The sequence below is a fragment of the Strigops habroptila genome, chromosome 15 (assembly GCF_004027225.2).
Source record: "Strigops habroptila isolate Jane chromosome 15, bStrHab1.2.pri, whole genome shotgun sequence".
Lineage (NCBI taxonomy): Eukaryota > Metazoa > Chordata > Aves > Psittaciformes > Psittacidae > Strigops > Strigops habroptila.
The window spans coordinates 9,344,524-9,365,404 of record NC_044291.2 but is presented as its reverse complement, the minus strand read 5'-3'; the positions used below and the strand labels follow the sequence as shown (position 1 = coordinate 9,365,404).

At 58.0% G+C, this 20,881-nt stretch overlaps 1 protein-coding gene across 3 annotated transcripts in view; it reads left to right on the top strand.

Annotated features, from left to right (window-relative positions):
- The window catches only part of LOC115617202 (collagen alpha-1(I) chain-like), an 87,345-nt gene extending 66,509 nt beyond the window's left edge, over window positions 1-20,836 (top strand). The window contains exons 22-69 of one of the 3 annotated variants that reach the window (XM_030507430.1): window positions 96-149; window positions 522-566; window positions 795-848; window positions 1,380-1,424; window positions 2,030-2,083; window positions 2,485-2,592; window positions 4,729-4,782; window positions 5,090-5,143; window positions 5,350-5,394; window positions 5,975-6,028; window positions 6,277-6,321; window positions 6,760-6,813; window positions 7,535-7,588; window positions 7,765-7,818; window positions 7,977-8,030; window positions 8,376-8,429; window positions 8,606-8,650; window positions 8,944-8,988; window positions 9,325-9,432; window positions 9,684-9,737; window positions 10,048-10,101; window positions 10,306-10,359; window positions 10,603-10,710; window positions 11,078-11,131; window positions 11,428-11,535; window positions 12,311-12,364; window positions 12,492-12,545; window positions 12,762-12,815; window positions 13,165-13,218; window positions 14,056-14,163; window positions 14,347-14,400; window positions 14,475-14,528; window positions 14,803-14,856; window positions 15,299-15,352; window positions 15,546-15,599; window positions 15,757-15,810; window positions 16,374-16,427; window positions 17,436-17,489; window positions 17,564-17,617; window positions 17,773-17,826; window positions 17,949-17,966; window positions 18,137-18,190; window positions 18,378-18,440; window positions 18,757-18,919; window positions 19,170-19,276; window positions 19,519-19,599; window positions 19,836-20,024; window positions 20,458-20,836. In XM_030507430.1, the coding sequence (XP_030363290.1) occupies window positions 96-149; window positions 522-566; window positions 795-848; window positions 1,380-1,424; window positions 2,030-2,083; window positions 2,485-2,592; window positions 4,729-4,782; window positions 5,090-5,143; window positions 5,350-5,394; window positions 5,975-6,028; window positions 6,277-6,321; window positions 6,760-6,813; window positions 7,535-7,588; window positions 7,765-7,818; window positions 7,977-8,030; window positions 8,376-8,429; window positions 8,606-8,650; window positions 8,944-8,988; window positions 9,325-9,432; window positions 9,684-9,737; window positions 10,048-10,101; window positions 10,306-10,359; window positions 10,603-10,710; window positions 11,078-11,131; window positions 11,428-11,535; window positions 12,311-12,364; window positions 12,492-12,545; window positions 12,762-12,815; window positions 13,165-13,218; window positions 14,056-14,163; window positions 14,347-14,400; window positions 14,475-14,528; window positions 14,803-14,856; window positions 15,299-15,352; window positions 15,546-15,599; window positions 15,757-15,810; window positions 16,374-16,427; window positions 17,436-17,489; window positions 17,564-17,617; window positions 17,773-17,826; window positions 17,949-17,966; window positions 18,137-18,190; window positions 18,378-18,440; window positions 18,757-18,919; window positions 19,170-19,276; window positions 19,519-19,599; window positions 19,836-20,024; window positions 20,458-20,607 (3,201 nt within the window). In that variant the 3' untranslated portion in view covers window positions 20,608-20,836. The other 2 variants (XM_030507429.1, XM_030507431.1) reach the window with 2 other exon arrangements.
- Window positions 20,837-20,881: the final 45 nt, after the last annotated feature.

Here is a 20,881-nt window from a genome sequence, read left to right as displayed (position 1 = left end):
CTGCAGTGGGGTTGTGATTTCAACACACCCATTTTGGACGATGGGTGCAGGGCTTTGGTTCTAACAGCATCTCCTCATCCCCTGCTGCTTTGCAGGGACCACAGGGCTTGCAGGGGAGACGTGGCCCCCCCGGCCCCAGGGGCATGCAGGTAAGTGGGTGCTGTCCTGGCTCCCATGTCTCCAAGCTGTGGGTACCTCCATTCACTTGCTAAGCAAGGAAGGAGCTGTTGGGTTTGTCCCCCATGTGCTTTGCAAATGGGTGTGAAATCCTTGTCCCTGTGGGTCTTTGTGGCCCCCTGGGTGGGTGGGAATGGGTGGGAAGGTGTGTGTTACATGGGCAGGGTGCTGGGTGCAGCCTCTGCTATGGTGAAAGGGAGGGTGAGCTGATAGGGATGTGATCACTGCAGTGTGACAGGCAGCTCCTGGGGCCCTGGGCAGGGTTCCTATGGGCTGGGATCTCATCTGCAGAGCAGGATAGTGAGCAGCATCCCAAACCTCCCCTCGCCTTTTCTTCTCCCCAGGGTCCAGCCGGGATGGAGGGATCCACTGGTCCCAAAGGAGACACTGTAAGAGCTTCTTGCTGGCTCACTTTGACTTTGTGGGGATGAAACCTGGGCTTGGAGGGACCTGAGAGGTGGGGTTGAGGTGTCCTGGCCCTTGATTTGGAAGGGATCAAGGGCTGCAGACCTCACCAATGAAGCCTGGAGGGCCCTAGCAGCCGGGGAGGGGGCACGGTGGGGGTGAGGTCTCTCTGCCCATCACAGCATGACCTGATGCCAGCACTCCTCCTGCAGGGCGCAGACGGTGTCCCCGGGGTGAGGGGACAGCCAGGACCGGAGGGGCCTGTGGTGAGTCCATGGGAGCGGGTGGCTGGGTGCAGGGTGCTCTCAGCTCCCCAGAGGACTGCAGGAGGAGGCTCTGCTCCCCCCAGCACTCCCAGCTTCCTGCAGGGCTTGTCGCACTAGGGCTGGTGGGGTGATGCCACATCCCTACGGCCACGCTTCTCGTCTCCAGTCCCCAAAGCTCCTCTAAATGCTGCTTGCAGCGACCTTGAGTTTCTACTTTCCTAGGGATTTATCAGCAGAGATGCCCCAGCACCAGCCCTGCCTGTCCCTTCCCCAGTGCACAATTGGGTGCACTCTTGTCCCAAGGGATTTGGGTGCTGAGCTGCCCTTTCCAACGGATAAGGAGGCTGGGGCAGTCTGGGCTTCCTCCCTCCTGCCCTCAGCATCCCAGCAGAGCATGGCCCCTGATCTAAAGGTCCTTTCCAACCCAAATCATTCCATGATTCTATGATTTGCTTCTCATGTGTTGAACCCCCAATGTGCCACCCCCATCGATGTTTCCCTTTGTAACCTGCATTTTGTGTCTCTCTGAAGGGGTTTATTGGCCTGCCAGGTTCCAAAGGCACCCAAGGAGAGCAGGTGAGTGATGCTCCCATGCCATCCCTGCTTAGGATGCAGTGGCATCGTGTTAGAGCAGCCCAAAGCTCTAAATTCTTTGCCTGTGCTTGGATTTGACTTTTGAATAGCTGGCAAGTGCCACTGGGGAAGGCAGAGCTGCTCTTGGGCTCGCTTTGTAGTAAGGAGCTTTCAGACACAACAGTGTGTCCTGAGATACTGTCTGCTTTGGGGAGACACAAGGGAAGTGGGATCACTTTAGCCTGTGTTAAAGGACACAGCAATGAGGACAAGGTGCTTGTCATCCTTGTGGTGGTGTCAGGATGGTGCATGTGAGATGCCACCACCCGCTGCTGCAGGCAGGGAGCTGGGGGGGATTGACACCGGGTGCTGGGGGCACAAAGGGTTTGGGGGTGAATGAATCCAGAACCTCGAGAGCCCCCCCACCATGAGGAGATCCAGCATGTACCTGCTCCCAGCTCTGAAACCCCCATCAGGAGGGAGGCCCTGGTCTAAACTGGGCAAACCTGACTTCCTTTGAGGCCAAAGCCAGATCACAGCATGCTTTGGATGCAAGGAGGGGCACAATAGGGTTTCCTGATGTACCCTCCATTCTGCTGCTCTTGCAGGGCTCTCGAGGTCTGGCTGGAGCCAAGGGGGACTTGGGAGCCAAAGGACACAAGGTACCACATACATGGGCTGGTGGGGGCATTCCTAGAGCTGCTTCCCCTTTTGCTGTTCCAATGTGCTGCTCTCCAGCCGGTGGATGGGTTGCTGTGGTTGTTCAGGGACCAGAGGGCTTTTGGGGGGTGTAAGAGCTGGGCAGCTCAGGCTGTGCTCGATCCCACCCCTCATCCCTCCTTCCCAGCTCTGTCTTGCTTTGGCTGTCCAAAAATGATGTATTGCCCCATAGACAGTGCCCCAGGGATGCTCTTGAGGAGGGTTGTGGGGTGTTCACCCATAGCAGCCCCATGCCAAAGGCTGGGTGTGCAGAGAGGGGCAGCAAGTGATGGGCTCTTGGGGGGTTCCTGCTCTTGGCTGTTTCAAGCCCTGGCTGTGATCTGATGTGTCTTATTCCTCCAAGGGTCCATGCGGAGCACAAGGAGCAAAAGGACCCCCAGGGATTCAGGGCCAGGTCGGTCTGCAGGGCTTCCCAGGCCCCCGAGGTGCAGCAGGGCACCAGGGACCAGAGGTACGTGCTGAGGCTGGTGTGGGGTGTTGTAAGGTTGGACACGTGTGCCCGGTGGTGTGGTGTGGGGAGGGGACAGTCCTGAGGGATGTCCATGGTGCATCGCTCTGGAGCCTGGGCAATGGATATTGTGTCTTGATGTCTGCCCATAATCCCTCTTTCCCAACCCCAGCTGCCCTCCAGCACCCCAGGCATCTCTGCCACCCTGCTCTGCCTCTTCTTCTTCCTGCGGGCTGAAGGCACTGGGCTGTCCCCAGCCAAAAGCCCGCCGGGCAGCAGCGCTGGTCCTTGCATGCTGGTTGGGGTGGTGGGAGCTGCTGTGGACTAAGGGAGCTCTCTTATGGCATCTCCCTCTGCACTGTTCGGTCATGGGGAGCCTTGCTCCAAGGGCATCTCTGGGGTCTTGGGTGCCCCCAGCACCGCAGTGCTTGACACCAACACAGCTTTGACTTGGCAGCACCAGACCCCTCCAGTTGCACCCCCATTAATGACCCCATCAATGACCCCCTGTGCTGGGCACTGGTGAGGCTGCGCCTCGAATCCTGTGTCAGTTCTGGGCCCCTCTCCACAAGAGAGACATTGAGGTGCTGGAGCGGGGCCAGAGAAGGGCACCGGAGCTGGTGCAGGGCCTGGAGCACAAGTGTGATGAGGAACGGCTGAGGGACCTGGGGGGTTTAGTCTGGAGAAGAGAAGGCTCAGGGGGGACCTTATCGCTCTCTGCAACTGCCTGACAGGAGGATGGAGCCAGGAGGGGGCTGGTCTCTGCTCCTAAGGAACAAGGGATGGGACAAGAGGGAACGGCCTCAAGCTGCACCAGGGCAGGTTTAGATGGAGATGAGGAACAATTCCTTCCTCAGAGGGTACTCTGCCAAGCATCTCTGCAGGGTTCCCACTGCTCCAGGTCAGCACAGGGAGCTCATGGCATGCTCTCCTGACCTGATGCTCTTTCCTTACTCCTGCCTAGCACTCTGCCTCCTCGAGCCTGTGCTGGCAGCTCCTGAAGTCTGTCCTGCTTCTCTCAGCCCTGCTGCCCAGCCCTGACCATCACCAGACCCAGGAGCTGAGCTCAGCAGCACTCAGGGAGCCACAGAAACAAGGCACAATATTTAGAGTGCCTTTTCCTGCTCTGTGTGCTTCGAGTGAGCTGCCAGGATGGACAAACCCAGCCACAGATCAGTATTTGTGCCTGGAACTGAAACCGGGCTGGCTGCTCGTCTCTGGTGGCTTCCAGCTTCTCAGAAGAAGGAAAAGGGGGGATGATATTTTCCCACCCACCTTTTTGGTCTGCAGCATCCCCCTGCGTGTGCTGCCCTCCCCCTCAGGGGATGTTGGGGATGCCTGCCTAGATCTGCTGTCACATTTGCTATTCAGGATGAGAAACAGATCCTCCAGCTCTCCGGGAGATGGAGATGCAGCACGACTCCTCTGCTGCCACACAGCACTGGGCTGGAGCTGGGATTTGGGCTGTAACGGAGCACGCAGGAGCCTCCACACACCAGTCCTTTGAATTGCCTTTCCTTCAATCAGCAGGAAACAAAACTATTTAACTGGGTTGTTTTGGGCCAACGCCGACCCATTGAGCATCCCTGGCCAGTTTTATAAGGCTCCAGGGAGATCTTAGAGCAGCTCCAGTGCCTAAAGGGGCTCCAGGAAACCTGGAGAGGGGCTTTGGACAAGGGCCTGTAGGGACAGGCCAAGGGGAATGGCTTTAACCTGCCAGAAGGGAGATTGAGATGAGCTCTGAGGCAGAAGCTCTTCCCTGTGAGGGTGCTGAGGCGCTGGCACAGGGTGCCCAGAGAAGCTGTGGCTGCCCCATCCCTGGCAGTGTTCAAGGCCAGGTTGGACACAGGGGCTTGGAGCAACCTGCTCTAGTGGAAGGTGTCCCTGCCCATGGCAGGGGGTTGGAACTGGAGGAGCTTTAAGGTCCCTTCCAACACAAACCATGGTTCTGTGATAATTCTGGGGTCAGGGGAAGCCCCCATCCCCACCCCAAAGCTCGACTGGTGCCCCAGGTCACATCGCATTCAATTAATATCACCTCCAGCCACATTTCTCCCCTACACAAGGCAGGGGATGAATGGGGCAGCAGTCAGAGGACCGGGGGCTGCATTTACCCTGCTGACTCCTCTCTCCTGGCAGGGGGAAGAAGGCCAGATCGGCCCAGTGGGGCTGAACAGCAGCGAGGGACCCAAGGTCAGTGCCCGTGTTCACTGTGGCCCCTGGTTCTTATGGGCTGTGCTCACCCTTGTGTGTAGGACAGGGATGAGGCCACCCTGCCCATCAGCTCCAGCATGGGTCCCTCCAGCCAGGGGGACACCATCACGATCCAGCCTCTTGGCACCCTCCACCCCATGCACTGCATCCCTGCACCCACAATAGCCATGCACTGACCTGCCAAGGTGGCTGGATGGATCCCTTTGGTGCTCGCCATGGTGGAGACGCTGGGGGAGACCTGCAGCATTGCCTAAAATGACTGTGTATCCCTCTGTGTGAATTTTAGGGAAGCCAAGGACCTGATGGCCCAAGGGGACACCCAGGACCGCAGGGAGCCCGGGTAACTATTGGGGTGCTGGTACTTTGCATCTTGGAGCATCTTTGGCTGTGGGAGACTGAAACCACTTTGGAGACCCCTCACTGGGTCTCTCACAGTCTTGGGCTGTGCTGGGGCTGAGCCACATCATCTCCAGGCACCAGTTTTGCCCCAAATCTGCAGGTTTATTGCTGGTAAAAGGTGGTTTTCTTAACACTCCTGTTTTCCAGGGCCGTGTGGGTCAGCGTGGGCTGGTCGGAGTCCCGGGGCTGCCTGTAAGTAGCAGATGACCCATGTCCCTGTGGTGCCATCAGCACTGAGACAGGGAAACTGGTTCTTGGGAAGCAGCATCCTGGGATGAGGCTGGATCAGAGGGTCTGGCTCTGCTTGGGAATTTGCACAGGATAAGTTGGGGACAAGCAGTTTTTGCAGCCTGCATGGAGTGTTCTGACACCCCACAACTTCCCTCTTAACACCCAGCATCGGAAATGCAGGAAATAACAGCTTTTAAAGCAAACTCTGTTATTCGGAGTCATGTCTGGTGAAGGAATAAATAGCTGGGGCAAGAGGGGGAAAACAAGGTCGAGGTGGTGCTGGTGGGAACGGGTTTCCTCCCACACTCGTGTTATTTCCCAGTGATAGCATCCAAAGGTGGGATGGAGCAGGGAGGAGCTGTGTGGGGATGAGCTGTGCATTAATGAACCCCTGGCTTAGTACAGACCAGCACCCTGGGGACCATTCCACTGCTGATGTGCCACCTTTCAATACTGGAGGGAGGCTCTGGGGCTGGCTGAGTCCTCAATGGGGCCACCCTGCCATGGGCTCTGCTTTCCTGAGGTGAGATTCTCCTTCCAGGGCTTGCGGGGCATCCTGGGAGCAGAAGGCACAGAAGGAAAGCCTGGTACACAGGTTCCCATCCTACACTCTGTACTTGACAAGGGCTGGAGCGGTGGGTTGTATCCAGAGGGGGAGATGAGCCCAATGGGGCTGAGGGGGGGCATCCCAACCCCATCATCCCCATGGCCTTGTGTGTCAAGACCTTGGCACTGTGTTGGACCTTGCCATGATGTGCATCAGCCGGCTCTGGGTTGGTGTGGTGGGACTGGGAGAGGCTGCTCCTGCTTCCCCATCCTCATCATCACCTGCTTGTCCTGCAGGGTCACCCAGGGACCATGGGCAGCGCGGGCAGGAGGGGAGCACCGGTGAGTAGAGCTGCATGGATGGCTGATTCCTGTTCCCTCTGCTCAGCTCTGTCCCCTTGGGATGTGCCTCAAAAGCTATGGAGGGCAAGAGGTGGTTGGCCCTGAAGGAGCAAGACCAGCCATAAGGCGCTCCTCTGAGGCAGGGACCTGATGAGAATAGTGCTAAGGGGTGAAGGGGAAGGAATGGGCCTATTGCAAAATGACTTCTCATCCTTGGTGCTGCTGTCCAAAGCAGGGCCGGCACAAAGCCTGGGCTGGTGGCAAGTTCTCCCTTCTGTAGGACTTTTAGTATCTGCTAATCTTTGCTCTGAAATGCAAAAGGAAATAAACCCTGGCACTTCCCTCTCTGGTTTGGGTTGGTGTTGGACCATGCCAGGAGAGAGCATCTCCATCCCTTCTGCTTTCTCTCCATCACTCATCTTCTGCCCTTTCCTGCAGGGTTCTGCTGGCTTGCAGGGACCCCACGGGCACACAGGACCTCCTGGATCCATAGTAAGGACACAATAATGTTCCTTCTGCTGCATGAACTCTGCATTTTCTTAGGTGGGAAGTCAATAGGGCTGGTGGCACTGGTGGGGGATATGAGACTTTCCCGCCTTGGGAATGAGCCGGGAATCAGGGCATCTGGAGGACCTGGTCTTAACTTCTTGTTAAAACACATTAAAAAGCCTCAATGGCAGAAATAGATGGGGCAGAGCAGGATCATTTCCCAAGAGATTCAGCCTGCCCGAGGGACTTTGCAGCTTCCAGGGTCTCCATGGGGAATGGCAGCCCCTGGAAACCCTTCACACGTGGGTGGCTGAATAACAGCATGGTCCTGGGAAGGGATCAAAGCTTTCTCCATCCCAGGTGGAAATGGTGGTACAGGTTCAGGGAGGACAGTCCCATGTCCCTGCCCACTGCGATGGAGACCCAGAGCAGCTCCTGCAGCGGGAAATGCTTCTCCCTTAGAGCCTGCTCTCGGCTGGGCTTCGCAATGATCCCAAGGGTGGAATTGTCACCTTCCCTAGTGGTATCCTCATCAGAGAGCCAGCCATGGGGTGCTGGCGTGCAGGAACCACCAGGACAGGCCATGGTGGCAGAGTTTGTCCCCACCAACCCAGTTTGGACCAAGTGATGCCCATCCCTGAGCACAGAGACAGCAGTGGTGGCTTGGTGGGGCTGGTCTCATCTCAGCACCTCCATGACACCTCCTTCCCAAATATTTCCAAAGGGCTCTCTGGGAAAACCTGGACCTGATGGAGACCTGGGTTCCTTGGGCCCAAAGGTGAGAGCTGGGGCTGGTTGGAGCAGTGATGGTGATGAACAGCCCTGAGAGGCTCTTGGCTGCCACGGGGACATATGGGGGGATCTTGGGAGATCAGATGTGAACACCAACGATGAGAAGTTGCCTGTGGGCATCCCGGGAGCAGAGGTTTGTTGATGCCTCATCTTGCCTGGCAGGGGCTGCCTGGGAAGCCTGGCTCGGAGGGGCCACAAGGACCTGTTGGCACCTATGTAAGTGACAGCCCCAGGCAGCGGCAGGGTTGGGGGGAGGCTCCTAAGGCTCCTGCAGTGCCGGGGTCCTGCCTTTCCCTGGGCAAGAGCTCAGCCTCAGCATCCTCCTTCTCCCAACCCCTTGGAGATTCTGCCTCCTAACACCACCCTCTCCCCAGGGCTACCCAGGAGCTGCTGGTGACCGTGGGAGGCCAGGGCGCAGGGGGGACAAGGTAGGGCTGGGACACCCAGCACAGCAGTGGGGGGATGCGCTGGGGTGGGAGTTCAGGCTTTGGGAACATCTTTGGGTTGGGCTGTTGAAATCAATGGATGGGTTTGGGTGGTGTCTCCATCAGCTGAGCCAGGGAGGTTGCAGCGGTGACAGGAGAATGGCTGGAGCTGGCTCTAATGTTGGGTGAACTGGTGGATCTCTAGCACTTCATCTGCCCAAATCCTGTGGCTTGTTATGAGATGCCAGGCAGATTTTTGGGGTTGGTTTGGGGTTTGTGGGGTTTTTTCTCTAAGAGGTTACAGCACTAAAACACAGGAAGCAAAGGAAATCTCTTGTCTCCTCACAGGGAGAAAGGGGAGCCCAAGGCCCACCAGGATTCCCAGGAAAAGCTGGCCCTAAGGTGAGCGCTGATGCTGCCACCCTGGTTAACTCCATCCCCCTGGAGAGGCGCTGAGCAAATCACCTTTGTTGGGCTGAGGATGGGAAATCTTTGCCATAGGCATCAATGGGCTGCACATGGGGAGAGGGGAGCAGTCAGGGATGCGTGTGGGGCTCTGATGGCACTTTCTTCCCCAGGCCCTGCCAGGTCCCCCTGGTCCACGAGGTGCTCCTGGCTCTCAGGTAGGGCTCCCTGTGCTTCCCAAGCCTGTCTTGCTCCTCTCGCTCTGCCGCAGTGCCCTGCAGATGGGCAACACTGCAATACACACCATGTCCTACCCGTAGCATTGGCAGCATGGATCCTGGAACCCTCTGCAGGACCCTGGTCCTGATTCTTGCTGGCTGGGTTTGTCCTGATGCTGCACAGGCATCACTTTGGTGGCCTGGGCACATGTGGATGGTCCAAGGACACCAAGCTCAGCGTCCCCTGCGTGCCTTTGCCATGACCATGCTGCTGAGCACCCTTCTTGTTTCAGGGCAGAATGGGAGACCCAGGTCCTCGAGGACTTCCAGGGCTGCCTGTAAGTGGGAAAGCTGTAGCTGCAGAGATGCTCCATAGGCTGAAGTTGGGTGGGAAGAAAGATAGGTGTCCCCTTTGGAGGCAGCTTCATCCATGGGCTGGTTGTGGGGCAGAGAATGACCCTGCATTGGGTAGCTGGGTGGTGACAAGCCAGGGATGGGGACAGCAGTGCCCTCCTGCACCGCAGTGATGAGACACCAGTACCCACCACATGTAGGTAGTACCTTGCAGACCCCATGGTGGCCCAATTGCTTTGGGCATGGGGCTCCCATTGGCACTGCCCTCCCTGCACCCTGTGCTGTGGTTTGGGTGCCTAAGTGGCCTTTTGGCCTTGCAGGGCATTCCTGGTACACGGGGGCTGGACGGCATTCCTGGGAAGCCTGGTTCAGCAGGAGAAACAGGGGCTCCTGGAGCTGCTGGTGCTGCTGGTCCGTTTGGGTACCCGGTGAGTGCAGATGCGGCCCCTTCCATCGATGCCCAACACAACCTCCTGCCTCAGCCGGTAGGATGGGGTGCAGGAATTGTGCTGGAGCTCCCTAAAGCTCCTGCAGGAAGGGAAGGGAAGGGGACGGGAAGCTGGGTCATGGCTTCTCTGCCCATGGTGTGCTGGGGCATCCCAGATCCATGCTTGGGAGCTGCAGAGGCCTCCTGAGTTAAGGCAGAGCCTTACTGCTGACATGGGTTGTTTGTTTGCAGGGCCGGGAAGGTCCAAATGGACCTGAAGGGCCTTCAGGGATGAGAGGAGAGAAGGTAAGGATGGAGAATGTGGTTTGGTTCCTCTTGCTGGCCCTATGAGTCAGGATCTGCCCAGGCAGGCAGAGCTTTGGGTTCGCTCTGCTTGCCCAAAGTGGGGGTTCCTTCCCAGGGCTATAGGGGAAGAGTCCTGGAAACTGCTCCCACCTTGGCCACTGGCTTTGCCCAGCGGGATGGGGATACATGTGTGGTACAAGGTGGGAGAAGAGCCTTGCCAGCCCTCCCGCAGGCACTGGGTATCCAGGACAGCTGGGTCTGTGGGGAACCTGCATGGGGGACCTGTCCTAATGTCTGTGTCCTCTGGCAGGGTGATGCGGGACCTCCTGGGGATGCTGGTGTCAGCGGGCTGGATGGAGAGCAGGTACATTACTGAGGAGCCATGTCCTCCTCTTGGCCGGGGCTGCTCCAGCCCATCTCTCCCTATGTACCTTCTCCAAGGATGGGGAAGGGAGGGAAGAGATTTCTGATCCTCAGTGAAACCAGAAGGTTAAAGCTGAGCCAAGGGCTTTGTGCAGCGCAGGGTGAACAACCTATGCCAGGGCTGAACTGTGTGTTTTGTCCCTAGGGACCACCAGGACCACCGGGAGCAGAGGGGCAGCCGGGGCCCAAAGGCGAGCAGGTCAGTCCCTGCTGGGAGCTGGGGTGATACTGGTGGCACTGGGCTCGCCTGGCCCCACTGCTGCAGGGGTGGGCAAGGACCTAACCCCATGTGGGGTGGCTTGAAACCCACCCCCAGCATGCTTATGCCTGGGGGTTTATGTTGCTGGGCATGGTTTGGGTACCTGGTGCGAGGAAAACTGGGGTGGTGGGAAATGATGATGGGCAGAGCCAGAATCATCCTGGTTGTCTTCATCGTGTCCAGGGAGAGGCAGGAACCAGTGGAGCTCCAGGCATCAGAGGGGAGCCTGGAGAGCCAGGGGAAGATGGGCCAGAGGGGCCACCAGGGAGACATGGAGAGCAAGGCAAGGAGGTATGTGAGTGCTGAGTGCCACCAGCCTGGGGGACAGCAACAGGAAAGGTGTGTGCCACCAGCTTTGGAGAGCTCCAGCTCTGCCCCAGACAGGCTGAGGTGCCCCACTGAAGGAGGGAGCTGATGCTTTGGGGTCCCTTTGCTGGACGAGTTGTTGGCAGCTGTGTCCTCACTTGCTTTTTGGGCTAGCATGAGTCACAGCTATAGGTGACCGCCTGGTGTAGGCAGAGCTGCAGGGCCATCAGCACCAAGATCCCAACCAGAGGAGGGTGGAGAAGCCCCTGGATGTCAGAGCTCAGCTTTTACCCCCCGGGATGGGGCTGGGGAGGAGGTGCTGCATCTGATGCTGTACTTCTCCTCCGGGCAGGGTGATGCTGGTGATGCTGGAGACCCAGGTGAGCCAGGACCACAGGGGCAGAAGGTGAGTGCCTCTGACTCTGTCCCTCCTTGAAGCACCTCAGGAACACCCATAGCCTGCTCAGCCTCCACTGCTCTATTTGCCATGGTGGGGGCAGAAGCAGGACAGGGGTGTCCCCGTGGCTGAGGACCCCTGGAAATGCAGGGCTCAGACCTGGTACCACCTGAGCACCCTAGAGTGAACTTCTGTCTGCAGCACCCATTGAGAGGGTGAAACATGCCATCTCCAAGCAGAAGCTCATGTTATTGCTATTCCTTTCTCTTCTTTGTGGTGACACCTCTGTCTCCATCCCTGAGCAGGGTGATGCCGGCCCCAGGGGCCTTCCTGGAGCACCAGGACCAGGAGCTGCTACAGGGGAACTTGGAGGAAAAGGCCATAAAGGAGAGAAGGGACACGAAGGTTTGCTGGCAAGTACATAGAGAGGGGCTGCCTCAGCCCACCAGGCTCCCTGTGCACCCACAGCCTGGCAGTTGGGTGCTGGGTGCCGAGAAGTGGGGCTCAGCCCTGGTGGGAAACCTGGGGCACCAGGAGCCATAGAAAGTACTGGGAATTGGCAAATCTCCATCATTAGGGAGTTCTGTGTCTCATGGGCACGACTCCAAAATTGGGTGGTGTTGGCACATAAGGATAGTTTGGACTTGGGCCTGTTGGAGCAAGGCCAGAGGAGGCCCCGGAGCTGCTGCGAGGGCTGGAGCAGCTCTGCTCTGGAGCCAGGCTGAGAGAGCTGGGCTGGGGCAGCCTGGAGAAGAGAAGGCTCCTGAAGGGGAGACCTTAGAGCAGCTCCAGTGCCTAAAGGGGCTCCAGGAAACCTGGAGAGGGGCTTTGGACAAGGGCCTGTAGGGACAGGCCAAGGGGAATGGCTTTAACCTGCCAGAGGGGAGATTGAGATGAGCTCTGAGGCAGAAGTTCTTCCCTGTGAGGGTGCTGAGGCGCTGGCACAGGGTGCCCAGAGAAGCTGTGGCTGCCCCATCCCTGGCAGTGTTCAAGGCCAGGTTGGACACAGGGGCTTGGAGCAACCTGCTCTAGTGGAAGGTGTCCCTGCCTGTGGCAGGGGTTGGAACTGGAGGAGCTTTAAGGTCCCTTCCAACACAGTCCCATGATGCTATGACTTGCTGGGCAGTCTGAGTTAATGCTGCCCCTGCCAGGATGGGACCCTGCTGAGCACATCCTCCTGTGTCCCAGGGCCAGGTTGGTGTCACCGGAGATGTGGGACCTGCAGGAGCCAGAGGACGGTTTGTAAGTCAGATCATGTCCCTCCTCCCCTTTCAGCCAAGCACGGGCCTGGCAAGGGGGGACACGTGTGTGACTGGGAGCACTGGGCTGGGTTGACTCAATGGGGCTCCTTTGCTTGTGCCCTGAACAGGGTGGGATGGGTCTTCGAGGTGCTCCTGGGCTCAATGGTCCCAAAGGAGTGAAGGTACAGTGGGGTGATGGCTCCAACCCTCCATCTCTGGGTGAAATGCCCTTTTCTGGCCTTTGCCCAAGGTCTGGTTCTGGTGGAGGAGCTGGGTCAGACCTGGGCAGGCTGGTGACTTATGGAACCTTCTATGGAACCCTCCTTGCCTGAGATCCAAAGTCAACAAGGCAAGGACGGGGTTTTCTGGGGACAAAGCTGTTCCTCCTCCTTCCCCAGGGAGATCCAGGACCACAAGGCATGCATGGACCCACAGGTGCTGCAGGACTAGAGGTACTGATACCTGGGGTCTTGTAGGGCTGGGAGCTGCCACAGGCTTCCCCAGCGCTTCACCTCTTCCAATACAAACCAAAGCCAAAGGATTTATTGCCCCTTAGCTGGCCAGGCCAGGGCGTCAGGAGTAAGGAGGGGTTTTAATGCCTCACATCTTGGCACTGACTCCCAGGAGGTACTTAGATGCTCCCAAAATCATCCTGCCATCAAAGCACCTTCACTGCTCAGGCGCTGTCTGGGCATGTGCCGTGGCCAGTTGAACATGTACAAGGGAGAGGATGGTTAAAATACCTGAGCATGAAGCACATGGTGGTGTCAGGCTTATTCTAAATCCCCACCATCACCGCAGGGACCCGCTGGAGATGATGGACCCAAGGGAGATGGTGGCAAACCCGGTCCAGTGGTAAGTACTGGGCCTGACCACGCAAAACCTCCCTGGGAAAGAGGTTTGGTGGCACCCTGTGCTGGAGCTGCAGAGCCTGGGGCTGGGGCTGTGGCTCACACATCCCAGGGGATGGCCACGAAATGAGCTCTGCTGCAGGTCCTGCTTTGCAATGTGTTTGTAACTGAGTCATCGTTCCCTCAGTGTCCGCAGAGCCAAAGCTCCATAAAGACACTTTAATACAGCTATTAAACACTGCAGAAGTGCCAACACCATTGTGCAGTTAATGCCTGGCTGTCTGCCTGAGGCAGGTCCAGGGCGTTTGGCTTCCTCCTCCTCTGCTTTCCCAAAGCAATTCTGCAGGTGTCTGTAAGGGCAGAGGAGCTGCCACGAGATGCATTTTATGGTTGTGGCCCTGCCATGCACAGCCACAGCTGTATTACTGATGCCTGCACTCCGCTGCAGGATAAATTCCATTTGCATCCATGTTTTCCCATGCTGCAGTGCCGCTCTGCCCAGGCAGGACAAGTCTTTAACGTCCCTGGCAGTGTTCAAGGCCAGGTTGGACACAGGGGCTTGGAGCAACCTGCTCTAGTGGAAGATGTCCCTGCCTGTGGCAGGGGGCTGGAACTGGAGGAGCTTTAAGGTCCGTTCCAACCCAAATCATTCCATGGGTTTATGATTAATTTGTGCGATTACTTTGCTGGGAGAAGTTGGCACATGGAATAAACCCCAGGAATAAAAGGATTTGCAGAGCTATTGTTGGGTGAAGCCCCTCGAGGTGCAGCTCCTCAGCCCCAGCTCTAGGCAGGTTTGGGCTGGGGTGCAATGGGTGCCTGGTCTGTATGTGCACTGCAGGGCGCAGTGGGTGCCATGGGGCCGGTGGGTGCCCCCGGGCTCCGGGGATACACCGGGCACCAAGGAGCCAGAGGATCGGTGGGCACCAAGGGCCAGCCAGGCCAGCAGGTAGCAGTAACTCCATCTCTGCCATGGGGACGGGCTGGGGACACCCCTCCCTGGCACAGGGTCCCTGGGGGAACAACCCCACTCCAGACCCTGGGGCAAGGCAATGGCTTGCACTTGCCCTCCTGCCTTCCAAATAACCCAGAGCTGATGCCAGCCTCCTGTTTTGTCCCCAAATGAACTCAGGGTCCTCTTGGGTCACCGGGTGAAGCTGGAGTCACAGGGCTGAGCGGCACTGAGGTAAGTGCTGCCCCAATGGATAACCCCTGGTGCTTATTTGTCAGCATTGGGTTGATTCCTGGTTTCCTTCCTAGGGCCTGGCAGGTGTGAAAGGGGAGCCGGGCGAGCTGGGAATACCAGGACCGATGGTGAGGAGCAGGATGGAGCCGTGCTGGGGCTCCTGGCACAGGCAGTGGGATGCGGGGATGTCCCTGTTGCAGCAAGGTCCCACATGGGCAGCATCTCCTGCTCCCACTGAAATATCCCTGCTCTGCTGCAGAGAGGGGCAAAAGCCTCAAATGGAGACCTCAGCTTAGAGCATCCTCCTGAGCACGCTGGGGCAAGAGCAGGCAGGGAGGCCGGAGGGGGCATCCCTCCTGCAGCATCCTTACGGAGGGGTTTCCTTCTCATTTGGGTTTTTAGGGGTCTCCAGGACAAGCCGGTCCTGAAGGGTGGAAAGGTCGCAAAGGAGAAAAGGTACTTCCAAAATCCTCCTCTGCAGATGGCACCTGAGGGGAACCAGCCACCAAGCATGGGGTGGCCAAGCCTGAGCTGGTCAACCTCATTGCGGTCCAAGGAGAGAAACGAGCTGGAATCACCCCAAGGAGACTTAGTTTTCCCCACTGTAAAGGCAACTGCTCATCCATGCCTGGCAAACACAGGGCCCTTGGACACCCTTGGGCTGCCTTGGCTGGTTTTGGGGTGAGGGGCTGGCAGGTCTCCCCAGTTCAGCCCTACAGGTCTGCCTCCATCCTGGCTTAGGTGCCCTCGGGGGGACACAGGGGACTTCCCTTCACTGACCAGCTCTGCACCATGGCCTTGGTGTCCATCCCCACGGTCCCATAGCAGCCCCTCTTCCCTGGTCCAGGATGTGCCCGGGCTGCTGGTGACCCATATCCCACATCTTTTCTTCCCCCAGGGTGATGTGGGGCGTGAAGGACAACAAGGGGTCCCCGGAGAAGCTGGCAGACGGGTAAATGGCACCGCTGTCCCCATGCAGGGTGGCAGGAGGCTGATGCTCAGAGCCCTCGGAGGTCTTGCAGAGGGGTCCCAGTTTGCTGGGGGCTCAGCATCCCTGGAAGGGGAGCAAGGGGGATGCAGAGGAACCAGCTTAGTGCCTTTAATGGGCTTGAATTGCTCCTGAAGCTTTCTTCTGTTATTCCCAGGGCAAGCGAGGCAAGGCGGGCCACCAGCCCCCGAGGGGACCCCGGGGACACAAGGTAGGTTGGCATCATGTAGCTGGAGGGCCCTGCGTCCCCTTCCAGCCCCAGGGGGGTCTCCCACACCCCCATGGGCTGCTCTCCCTGCAGGAGGCACCAGAGCATTGCTCCTGCCCTGCTCTCACACCAGCCAGGGTCTCTCCCTTTTGCATTTCAGGGCCACCCAGGTGACAAGGGGCTGGAAGGACCCCAGGGACCCCAAGGACCCTATGTGAGTATTAGCTTGGGAGGTTTTAGGGTGCTGGCTGCTCCCTGTTTGCCCCCCCCCCCCAGGTATCACGTTGCAACCCAGCTCCATGGACAACCAAAGCAGAGAATCATTTAAAACAAGTCAAGTTTTGAGGTGTTTCATCCATCCATCGTTCACCCATCTCCTCTTGCCTTCTCCTTCCCAGTTTCACACAGCTACACGCAGTATGTGTGCAGTCAGGCAAATCACATCATTTCCAGTCAGTTGCCCCAGAGGCCAAATATTTTCCTTCCAGTGAATCACAGAACCCCAGCCTGGTTTGTGTTGGAAGGGACCTTAAAGCTCCTCCAGTTCCAACCCCCTGCCACGGGCAGGGACACCTTCCACTAGAGCAGGTTGCTCCAAGCCCTGTTGAACCTGGCCTCAGAGTTTCTAAATCTCAAGCTTTTAAAGATGCTTCCAAGTTCCTAAAACTGCCTGAAATTCCCGGAATCCTGGTGGCACCCTCAGCCATGGCGAGGTTGCTCCTTGCCAACGGGAGCAGCTCAGTGCAAGGTAATGCAGTACCACATTGTTTCTCTCAGGGCATTCCAGGGCTGAAAGGCATGAAAGGAGACCCTGGACTGAAGGGACCCAAGGTAGGTGACATGTGCCAGGCACTTGAGCACCGCGCACAGCGGGGTCAGCATTTAATCTGCTGGATGCCATCACTCAGTCCCCTCTTCTTGAACCCTGATCACTGCAGCATCTTTGGGGGTTGACCACCAGGTCCCTGGGTGCTGGGACCTTCAGGCTCTCTCGCAAAGCATCTTCCACCCTCCTGGAGCTGCAAGCAGCAGCAGACAGTCTTCTAATCCCTGCTCTCAGCATGGATGCTGACACAGCACAAGCACGTACCTCCTCTGTGCCATTACTGATGTGCTGATGGATCCAGCCTTGGCCAGAGAGGCCAAGCTCATCCTCACAGCCCCATCCACCAGCTGCCAGGCTGTAAATCAGTGACAGGCAGTCCCTGGGGGCGGGTGGTTCCTCACAGCCGTCAGAATGAAAGCCTGGTGTAATAAATAAAGCTTTAAGTGCATTGAGAGCTGAATGGGGGATGGTAGAAGCTGAACTCCAGGGCAGTCAGCAAGGCCGGAGCTGGGCAGGAGGCTGCTGTGCTGGGTTCTTCCCCTGCTCCACCAGATTTCAGCACAGAAGTTTATTTTCTCAAAGTGTTTTGAGGAAATTCTGAGGTTTTTCCTGAGTGATATTTTAGCCTGGGATAAAAGACTTTCAGACTTGCAGCTGAGCAGAAGAGGAAGATGCTCCATCACCCCCTTCCTTCCCCACTATAGGCACAGTTAATTCTACCAAATACAAAGGACGGGGTTGGGGTTTTCATCATAAATTTCCCATTTCCAGCTGCTTGCTGGAGGCCAGGAGATGTTTGGCCTTGGGAAATGTCCCTTTTCTGCCAGGGTCACCTCCATTGCCTACCCAATGAAGTACCACTGATTTGATGAGTAACTAAATGATCATGATGGAGTAACTAGAGCAAGGTTCTGATGCCCACCCTCTGGGGCAGAGCCCCCCACCCTGGCTGGTGTCCCTGAAGGGGTTTCCATCCTTCTCTTTGCCACCAAAGCTCTCCCTGTCTCTCCCAGGGCGAGAAGGGCAGCGCGGGTGAGCTGGGCCAGCAAGGGGACGATGGCTTCAAGGTACATGAAGGGGTTTGCTCTTTTCCTCCCTCCCCTTGGTCCCTTGTCACCCTGTGTGACAGCCTGCCTCCTAGGGCAAGCTGGGACCCCAGGGCATCCCTGGAAGGCCAGGACCCAAGGGACAGCAGGTAAGGGCAAGATGGACCTCCACAAGATGAGTATTTGGGATGAATTCCTCATTTTTCCATGCCGAATCTGCCCGGGAAAGGGGCTGTGTTGTCAGAGGACATAGTGCTGGGGGATGCCCCAAGCAGTGCCCTGACCTCCTCCGGTGCCTTTGCAGGGTGACACTGGCCCCCCCGGCACACAGGGACACCCTGGCACCCCCGGGACACCGGTGAGTCCTTCACCCTCCCATCGGGTTTGGGGTTTGCTCCCCAACAGGGATCACATCCCGCTGGGATGGGGCTTTGATCCCGCCTGCCTCCCGCTTCCCCGGGCCTTGTCCTTCTCTTCCAGGGCTTGTCTGGACCCAAAGTAAGTACAGAGGAGCGCTTGGAACTGGGCTCAGCCCTGCCATGGGCACCCTCCCCTCCTGCCCTGTCCCCGAGGTGTGGGGTGGCCCCATGGGGCACTCTGGGGTGCAGCTCCACACACCAGCATCTCACCCCTTGCTTCTCTTCCCTCCTCCACCTCCTCTTTGGCAGGGGCTGAAAGGCTTCCCAGGGCTGCCAGGACCCAGGGGCACACCAGGGCTGCCAGTAAGTGGAGCCACTAATGTCCCTTGTGCCAAACCTTGGGTCCCTTGCTCCCCCAGCGAGGTCCCCCAGTGCTGTGGGTGCCATTGCATTGGGACAGGCAGCGGATGGCACCATCAGAGGAGCTGTGAGCATGGCGGTGGGCTCAGGGGCAGCAGCCACTGCCACCAGCATTGTCATTGTCACACAGGGTCCTGCCGGCCCCCCTGGCCCCAGCGGACCCGTGCTCATGCTGTCCAGGGAGGAGCTACGGGTGAGTGCATGAGGACAAGGGCTTCCCATCCCCATGTGGTGCCACCAAAGCTTCCCATCCCCACTTTGATGGGTGCCATGAGGGAGGGAAGGGGCTGACAGTGATGGTGTCCCATGTCCCACTGCTTCTAAGTCCTGTGTGCACAAGGACCAAGGCTCATGTACAAAGAGCAAGCAGATATGGCTAACTCCTCTCCCACCATACTTGTCCCCACCATGTCCCAACTCCTCCCTGAGCTCCTGATGATGCTTCTCACCCAAATAAGAGGGAGGGACTAATATCAGCTTGGTTATATCCCTTCTTTTTCCTTTAGCAGCTAATTTATCCCTCCAACCACCTGAACTACACTGCGGTCTGGGCTCTGCTGGACACCCTGAGCCAGGAGCTCCAAGCTCTTGTGGAGCATCCCAACGGCACCAAAGCCAACCCGGCGGCCACTTGCAAGGAGCTGCTGCTGGCTCACCCTCATCTGCCTGATGGTACCAGGGTGCACACGGGGGGACCCCAGGTCCAGGCAGTGTTACGCCAGCATTAAGAGGGGATGAGGATTTGGGGGATGAGCTCAATTGGGTTTCATCCCTGGAGGAACAGGGTGGCAGCCAGGCTGCATCCCAAGAGGATGGAGGTTGCAGCCAGGGATACACCACAAGCTGAGGTGGGATGGCACCACGTGGCATCCTCCCCATGCCAAAACCCTGGTGCCAGGAGCTCCCCTCTGCCTCCCTCCAGGGCAATACTACATCGACCCCAACCAGGGCAGCCCCCAGGATGCGCTGGTGGCCTTCTGCAACTTCACAGCGGGGGGTGAGACCTGCATAGCCCCCATCCACAACCAGGTATGGGGTGGCTTCAGCCCTGTGTTACCTCCTGAGGCTGGTGAGGACAGGTTGGTGGGGCCGGAGAGGGACAGTGTGGCCGGTCCCTTGCTGTGGTGACTGCTGCTGTCACAGGGAGCTGTGGGAACAGTTTGGGGTGAGGATCCTGGTCACGGTGTGTGACCAGGCTGCAGGGACAGCTATTGGTATCGCTGGCTCTTTGTCCTGCTGGGGCAGCGTGACATGGTCCCCACTCTCCCCAGGTGCCCATCAAGGCTTGGCTGAGCACTTACACCTCTGAGAACACCTTCGAGTGGTTCAGCACCCTGCCTGGGGGCTTCCTGGTGAGTGCCCAGCCCCATGGGACACAAGCCCACCTCATGGGACTGGGGGTCTCCTAGTGCCTGTCCCACTGTGCAGTGCCCAGGCACAGGGGTTGTGCCACCTCTTTCTGCAAAGAAAACCCAAACCAGTGCTTCAGCAGATGGCTGAATCCCAGTTTTCAACTGGGGGATGCACAGACTCCTCCATGCAGATCCATGCAGCTCCCACTACTCGGTTTCTCTCTCATTGCCCATAGCTGGAGTACACAGGGGCCAGCACGGTGCAGCTCCGGTTCCTGCGCCTGCACAGCCACTTGGCCACACAGAAGGTCTCCTACTCCTGCAGACCGGCCCCGGAGCAGGGCCAGCCACAGCTCCAGAAGGAAATCCGCTTCCTGGCCGATTCCCGGGAGCAGAGCTATGCAGCGAGCCTGCAGGGCTGCGTGGTGAGCCTGCCTGCAGACAGACCCTTTCTTAATCCAGGAGAAGCCTCTTCCCCAACATTTGCCCGTTGGCTCATGTTTGCACCCCCAGGGTTTGGGGTAGGCCTGGTGGATGAGGCTTCCCATGGTGGGATGGGGATGGGAAGCATCCACTTCCTGCAGCGGGATGGGGATGGAGATGGAGAGCATCCTCTTCCTAGGACCAAGGAGCTGCCCTGATCCTGGGGAGCTGGCTGGGATATGGCAGGGAATGCGGTGTCGCAGGGTGACATGGGGGAGGCCACCTCCCTGGAGAAGCTGGGAATGGAGACCTGGCCATTGGGTGCATCAAGGAGCAACCAGAGCAGCGGAGGGGACAGTGGGTGCTCCATGAGGGTCCTTCAGGCCACCAGCCCAGGGTTTTGGTGCCGCTCAGCTGCCCCTGTGCTCATTTCAGCTGGACAATGACTCCTCCATCACCGACACCATCTTCCACTTCGCCACCGAGGAGCTGTCCCTGCTGCCGCTGCGGGACCTGGCCGTGTTCCACAACGGAGACACCTCGCACCAGTTCGGTTTCACAGTCGGACCGGTTTGCTTCAGCTGAAACCGGTGACACCCAAACCGAGACGGTTCCCTCCCCACCCAGGAACTGTCCTGCTGGGGCCGTGGTGGCGGCTGGGAGTGACACGGGGCTCCCCAGAGCTGCCTGTCCTCCTTCTGAGATACCTGTTTGTAGCTGCGTTATGCCTCAGACTACAATTTCCTTCTGGAGTAGAAGAATGTTGTTTACAAAAGTCATTTCTCTATAAATTATATATATATTATATATACGAGAAGGTGCTGATTTAATGAGTGATGGGGGAGGCTCATGAAATTGA